We start from the raw sequence: 7861 nt of genomic DNA, 5'->3' as shown, positions 1-7861 counted from the left end.
CCCCGCGCATGCGCGCTGGGAGCGGTGAGGCTGCGGCACGCGCGGGCCCCGCCCCGCTCCGGGCGCTGGGATCGGGAGCGGGGGGGGGGAGCGCGGGGGAAACGGTGGGATGAGCCGGGAAAGGGGAGCGGGAAAAGGGGAGAGGGGCTATTGCTGAAAGGGCACGGCTGGGACGTGTTTAGCACGGGGGCAGGAGCTGAGGTGAGTGAGCCCCCCGGCCCCGTGCGGTCGCTTTTCCCTCGCTGTTCTCCTCGGCTGTGCCCTGGCCGGGAGGGAGGGAGCGAGCGGGGCCCGTCAGACCTTGTTTATAAGGGGGAGGGAATGGCCTGGAGTTGTGTCAGAGGAGGCTTATGTTGGATATCAGGGAAAGATTCTTCACCCAGAGTGTGGTTGGGCACTGAACAGGCTCCACTGGGAAGTGGTCACGGCCCTAAAGCTGCCAGAGCTCAAGGAGCGTTTGGACAACGCTCTCGGGCACGTGGTGGGATTCTTGGGGTGTCCTGTGCAGGGCTGAGGGTTGGACTCGATGATCCTTGTGGGTCCCTCCCAACTCAGGGTATTCTGTGATCCTGTGAAATAAGGGAGCTCTGAGGAGAACCTGGGGTGACACGTTCTCAGCAGAGCTCGCATGAGAGGCTGCAGGAGTCTCCTGGACATCCTCCTGCCTTCCCCGTGCTCTTCTGCTCGTTTTATGATCCCGGGTTGAAATCCCTGGAAGCCGCAGTGTGGTTTGCCGTGTCCCGGGGCGGGAGGAATGCTGGCCGTGTTTGCCTTCTCTAGTTGCAGGTTGGTAGCTGGACCAGGGGGAGCTTTGGAGCGGTGGCTGCAGGAACAGGGACAGGACTGGGGTGGGGTCACTGGTGCAGTGTCTTCCCTCAGTAAGTCACGGAGCATCATCTGTAATCATATTTATCCCCGTTTTCTAGAAGCCAAGGAAAGATGACTTTGTCAAGGTCGTTGGTGCTGAACGGGCCTCTCTGGTCCGAATTCATTTTTAATTCCGTCATTCCCTGTTGAGCAAACAAGTGGAAATTGTTGGATATAAGATAGATGTTGGGGTCGTGCCAGTGCTATAATTACCCTGTGACAAGGTGTTAGGATTAGGGACATGGGAGGGTTCTCTGATGGCAGAAAGAGCAGACGTGGAGGAGAGGAGTGGAGCAGGGCCAGGCAGCTCAGGGACGAGGGGGAAAGCAGCAGTCGAGGTAAGGCAGTGCTGTGTGTGACACAAGGCACAATGGCTGTGGGTTTAGTTGTAGCACAATTAAATCTCAGGGCTGTCTTAAATTTTTTCCCTTTCTTTTTGACTGCACTGTGATTTGGGGAAGGGAGATGTGATTCGTTACAGCCTCGTTTTCTTCCAGCAATCCAATGAGAAAAAGACAGCACAACCAGACTGGAGTGTCTGTGTTTGAAGCAAAAAAATGAAATCCAAAATTAAAGACAAGTCTGATTTTTGAACACAAAAAAAAGTCTGATAGGTGGAAGTTTTCGGACTGTTTATCCATAGTCTTAATTTTCCTGACAGGAGAGAACAAAAAAAATATCTGACACACCACTTCATGGCTTGCATCAGCTTGTTTACAAGATTATACTATTGTGATAAATATAATCCTAATTTACTAATTTTTTAAATAAATTTAAATTCAGTATGGCTATTGCTTACAACACACAAGCTTCCATAAGTAATCAAAGGAGAGAAGGAAAGGGACACAAAAAGAAAATGGAGAAAGAGAGAATAAATTGAAGTCCTTTAAGAGTTATATTTGAGGGAGAGAGTTGTGAAAGTAAAAGTAATTGAGAGCACTTTGGAATTGCAAAGGTGTAAAAAGTGGGAACAAGGGGTACTACAGGTGTTTGTTCAATGAGTACTACAGGTGTTATGAAGTAGTTATACAGGTGGAATGAAAAGAATGTTTATGAGATGTGTGTGTTTAATGGGGAAAGGAGTTTGAAAGTAAAATTAGAGATGAAGATCCATTACCATCTGTAGGGCCTAAGAGAATAGAGTAAAAATAATTAACTGAGCACTGTATATCTTTTTTCTGATGTTCTCTCTAAGTATTTGTAATTTTTAGATATTATCAAATTCCATACTGTATTGTCTGTACAGTGTCTTTCCCAGGCCTTGCTGTGACCAGTAGAACAAACTAATACTCTAAGCATCTGTGTCCTTTAAACTGTAAACCACTAGCATAGTTGGTATCCTGAAATCTTCTTCATCCCCTGGAGAAATCCCATTTTGACAGTCTCAAGGGGAAAGCAGTGGTATGTGCCAGCTGCCTTTCTAGATCTTTTTGGCATTGCCAAATGCCTCGTGTAACAACCGAGTTACTTTTCATCGAGGCCATTAATCTGAGCCCTCCTCTGCGTGAGTGCCAGCTCTCAGAGGAGCTGGATGGGTGTAGTTATCCCTCACACTTTTAAACTCCTATTTCAAATTGCCTAATGAGTTCAGAATGTGTCAAGGGCTGAGTCATAGACTAAGCTGAAAATACAGAGAGCGGCTGCATTCTGAAATGAGAATACAAATTACTGTATGAGTGTTTTATGAGGTGTTTGATGCTTACCAGAAAGTGTCCCTCTTAGAACTTGTGGGAAGCAACAGGTGGATGAAGAGTTTGGTGTGAAGTGCTCTGCTGTGCTGTGCTCAGGGGAGGAGGAGGAGGATGTGTCAGCTCCTGCTTCGCTTCTGCAAACCACTGTCACAACCGAAGCAGGCAGAGCACCTCGCAGCCATGTTGGGTAAGGGCAGCAGGATCCCACAGAGGTGTCCGTCCTTTTTCTGGGCAGGAAGTCCATAAAAATGTTATGATAGCCATCATAGCTGAGGGCAGAAACAGCCCTGTCCATAGCCATCTTGGATAAGGGAAGGGGAAGGGAGGGGAGTGGCACGTTCGTCCCCTAAAGAGCGGGTGTCTGTGTCAGGAGGATGAAATGCAGCAGAGGGAGTTTATGTGCATACCTGAAAAACATCTGGATTTTGGCTTGAGAGTGTTGAATCTTAATGACTTGATGAAAAATGAGATCTTTTGCTGCAGGAAGCCTGTGGTGAATTCTAAGCTGACTGTAACTGACTGAAAAACACTGAGCATAGTTATAGGGAACTCAGTGCCAGATTTCTGAGTGCTGCGCAGTGATGGTATAACAGGCTACCAAAATAATTAATATATATCAGATTAAATTTTCAGAGGAGAGGTGTTGTGAACCAGTTGCTTAGTGGGAGATCCTGCCTCAAGGGATTGTTACATGTGGAATGACTGATGCATGCTGTGTAGCAAAAGTTCCATTTCTAGTATAAAAATTAAGATGCAAAATGATAGTGTTTGTTAGATAGGTAAGGAGAAAGATGGAAAGGCACAGCTTTCTACTGAGTTCTCATCCCTGAAACTCATTCATAAGCAATTGACCAAATCAATTTTGTATTGGTTTTCAGAAATATAACAAATTCTATGTATTACTGCACTCTTTTAAACCATACCAGATTTTAAAATTACAGTCTATGGAGGCATTTACTGCCACACGTGGAAATGTATATCAAAGTTTGAACTGTTATTTACATATTACTGTATCTTCTGCAAAACAAACTTGCCTGAGAAGTAGCTTCTGAAACATTCCGAATCAAGCTGAACTTGTCGAAAAGTAAGAAACTGTTTCAGAGAAGTTTTCTCCTGTGATTAAAAATTTTATTCTAACTATCACCCCAGGTTTACTGAAGTGGTTACACTTTTTTATTTTAGTGCTATTATCGTTCTTTAGTTTCAGACTTATTTTCTGTTCCTTATCTTTTAACTCTGATGATTATGTAAAGAACAATTACATTATCTTTCAGCATTAATTTTGAAAGTTTAATCCTCTCTTGTCAGGTAGATTTTCCATTTATCTCATTTTCTTTCAAATCCTTCCCTGCTCCTATCTCTAGTCTTGGTTAAGCTTATTAAAAGACACTTGTACCCATTATATAAATGAGTGTCTTACCAACATAATGGACAGTTACATTAATGGAATATATGTAGTAAGCATATACTGAATATACTATTCAATTTACATTATGCAATAAATATATTAATATGTTATGCAATTATATAAAATGTTTATTATACTGTATATATCCTATATATTTATATATATACAATATATGTTTTATACTATGTTAATAATACATGTATTTGGTGTATAATATAAATATAATGTAATATACTTGCCATTAATACATTATTGTGCTAATGTATAACTGATGTTACATACAATGTTTCTGAATTCCCAATGAAATTAGCTAAGTTGATATATCTGGCATTTTCACTGCTTTACTATTTGAGCAGAAAGGAGTCATCATGTAACCAGCCTTAATTGCTTTTCTATTAATATATCAAATAAAAAGTCAATATTAAAATTGACTTTTTGAAAAGTTTGATGTTTTCTGTGTCTGTTTGAAAAACAGAAAAGATGCTTTAAAAATAATTATGACCATTTTGGTGAGTGTTTATTTGTTTCAAATGAACCAGAGCTAATTTTCAAATACAAATGAAGTACCACTTTAAACTGAAATGCGAAGGCGGGTGGCGGAGGAGGGAAGGTGAGGTGAGCAGATGATGTTTATCCAGTTCTTTGGTGTTCCTCTGTGGATGTGAGCAGTCTGCACAGTCACTCCCTGCTGATGGAAACAGGCCAGCCAGCAGCCAACACAACATTTGCTGCCACCTGATAGAAAGCATCCCACTGAGGGAGGCGGGATACAGCTCTGGAGATGGCAGCTGTAGGTGAAAGATAGAGGGTGGAAGAAAGCAAGACAGGCTCAAACACTGAAGCGTTTTGGCTCTTTAGAATCCAGCTGTCCCACCCAGGCCTATTTTCATTTTTATTCCAGCAATGGACATCACAGAGGATGCTTTCTCTAGAAGACTTTCTTTTCCAAACTGTGCCGAATATTTACATGAACAGATCACTGTATTTCTGCAAAACAAGGCAGAGTTCATGGAGATTTCTAAGGGCACATTCCATATGCAGAGCCCTGCTATTCCATGAGTCAGTACTGCAAGTTGTAGCTAAGTGTTCTCATTTTATAAGTTCCGAGCTTTGAAGTCTATTTTATCCTCCACTGATACACTTCTTGTAGGAGAAAGCAGTCTCAGTTGTTTCTGTGTTACAATACTTGAAATAAATGCAGAAATATTTTTATTCTATTTCTTTAACAACAGACATTCTTTCTCAACTGAGGAAGATAATCACATTTAATGAAAACTAAAATGGATTTGAAATGCCTAGGTGAAAATCTTCCTGACCTAGTGTTTCCCTGTTAATTGGGAATATCTCCAGTAGATGAGAATCCTCTCTTTTTCGGTGACTTTTTTGTCAAAGGCTGTGTCTCTATTCTCTTAACTTTATCCTGCCAAAAGATTATTTGTTAAGCATCAAGTGGAATTAATTTTCTTGTTCTTGTTTAATAAAATGAGCAGAGCATATAACTCTTACTAAGTTTTTTGTGCTTATTATTTTACTTATATACATTTGTACTTTTTATTTTGTACTTTATTATGTGAAAACTTACAAAAAGAGGCCAGCAAAAACTAAAATGGCATGCATGATAATAACAGCTAAAATTTTATTTTGGCCATGACAGCAAGAATGTAAACAAGGAAAAGTATAAAAATATAAACAAGGGAAGGCTTGTAAGAAGCAGATGGTATCTTTCCTTAAACTAAGCAATAAAGCTTTTGGCCAGGCCCTATTTCAGCTCTTAAATGGAAATAGCGAATGAAACACCACTGCAGAATCATTGTGCTGAGTTTAACTTGATGAAGCCCAGTCTTAGTCATGTCTTTTTTTGAATAGTGACCTTTTACAGAACCCAGGAGTTAACTACTTGAAAAATGTGTGAGTCTTGCATGGCGTCATGATAAAATACCTGAAGCAGCTACAGACAGCGAGAGCCTTCCTGTACAGCCCTGCCCAGGCTGCACTGCAGAACCCCATTCCTGTCTTACTATCTGACATCCACTTTGCCACTAATGGCTTCTGATAACTGAAGGCCGCTATATCTTAAATTATTACCACAATAATTTCGTGTATTATAATTTTGTCTGAGTTAAATGTTTGTTCCTCCTCTGTCTAGAAAATTACTCTAACGATCAAAGCGTACTTTAATTTCTAGCAGTTTGGTTTTGATAGATAAACAAATGATGTTAATGAGTCTTAAGGAAACAGTGCATCTAAAGAGTCATAAATTTTAAGTGTGTATAGATGTGGTATCTCGGTTTTAATATTTGCAACTCCTATCCAGAAGAAAACCCGGCCTGTAGTGATTCAGGCAAGGAGCACATCTGCATCTGCTGCTGCCGAGACTGTGCTAGTAGCAGTCAGCCAGAAGTCTCCTGTGAATAACTAAATAATAACAGGTACAGGTCAGGAGGAGGGGAGTGTTTTTGTTTAATAAAGTAGCTACTTAGCACTTTAAACTCTACAAAATGTTTCCTAATTAAATATAAATGGGAGATGGACAGTGCTAAAGGAGTATCTGAAAGCTCTTGCATTATTAAATAAAGAGCTTGGATTTTGGCTAAGGCGCTAAGAGAGGTTTTAAGAGATTTGGATGCTTTTTTTATTTATCCCAATTTCCTGTGAGGGCAATGTCGTTCAGGCATCAGCCTGTGGGATATTTCCACCGGACTCCTGAATGGTGTTCAGCGTTGTGTAGGATATGATGTAGCTGTTCCTGTTAATTCCTTAGCGACCACCTAGTCCCCAGCCAGAGGCTGCCACTGACCTGCCGAGGAGGAACAGAAAACTGGGATCGTGTCCCTGCGATCAGCTGCCTGCACAGCTGCCCCCATGGCATAAAGTAGCAATGAAGTAGCTACTTTATTAAGCAAAACCATATTGTAATATGGGCTCTCGGGGCGGGGTTGCTGTGTCTCAAGCCCCCCTGAAGCTGCACAGCTCTCCCGGTGCCCGTTCGGAGCTGCCGGGCGGGGCCGCCCTCCCCGCGGGCCGCTGGGGGGCGCTCCGCCCCTACCGCCCCCCCCCCGCTACCCGCAGGAATGGTTCAGCCGCCCCTCGGTGCCCGCTTGGCCCCGCCCACTCCGGGCGGCTCCGGGGGGGCGGGGCGGCGCGGTCACGTGGCTCCGCGCGGCGGGGCCGGGGCCGGGGCCGGGGTCGGGGCCATGTCGCGGCGGGAGCGGGGCCCGGACACCGACCCGGGTTCGGGCGGCGCCGGGGCGGCCGCGGAGGATGCGGCGCTGGCGGAGCCGGAGGGTCCCGAGCAGTGCCTGTCGCTGCTGCCCTGGGACCGCTTCTCGGCCTGGCTGCACTGCGTGTGTGTGGTGGGCTTCGACCTGGAGCTGGGCCAGGCCGTGGAGGTACGTGCGGGGCTCCGCGGCGGGCGGCGGCGGCGGCGGGGCCCCGCCGGAATCGGGCGCTTCCTCTGGCCCCGGCATTGCACAGGAGCAGGAAAAGCTTGATGGAAACGTGATTGTGCAGAGCCTCAGAGCGGGGAGCGCCCTGGGGAACCGGCCCCGCTGTCCCGGGTGAGGCGGGTTGTGCTCGGACAGCAATTCCCACGGTGCCAGTTGTCCCGCCAGCGGGCCCTTGGGAATGGTTCTCATCGCGTGCCAAGATTTGTGTTAAGTACATCATCGGCTTTCTGTACATGCCACGAACGCTGATTTCCATGGCGTGTAGTTGTTAAAGATGTTTAAAGAGTGTGATGGTAACGGGAATGCGAGTGGTCTTCACAATTACCAGCGTTCACCGGGTCGTTGGGCTGCGTGAACAGGTTCCCTACACGTTTGAATCGTTTTCCAGGAGCTCGAGCTGGATCCGGCCCGTGGCAGTGACTCCCAGCTGTGCCCTCTGTGCAACAGGC

General features: G+C 44.9%; 1 protein-coding gene across 1 annotated transcript in view; it reads left to right on the top strand.

The window, feature by feature from the left end:
- The first annotated feature begins 7160 nt into the window (after positions 1 to 7160).
- Positions 7161 to 7861, top strand: part of DENND6A (DENN domain containing 6A) — a 22426-nt gene continuing 21725 nt past the window's right edge. The window contains exon 1 of the mRNA XM_027640482.1: positions 7161 to 7355. Coding sequence (XP_027496283.1) covers positions 7161 to 7355 — 195 coding nt within the window. The remainder of the gene's footprint in view (positions 7356 to 7861) is intronic.

Source organism: Corapipo altera, unplaced genomic scaffold (genome assembly GCF_003945725.1).
Source record: "Corapipo altera isolate COAL_440 unplaced genomic scaffold, ASM394572v1 55, whole genome shotgun sequence".
In the NCBI taxonomy this organism is placed as follows: Eukaryota; Metazoa; Chordata; class Aves; order Passeriformes; family Pipridae; genus Corapipo; species Corapipo altera.
Note: the sequence above shows the minus strand (reverse complement) of the source record. Positions and strands in the feature narration are given on the sequence as shown.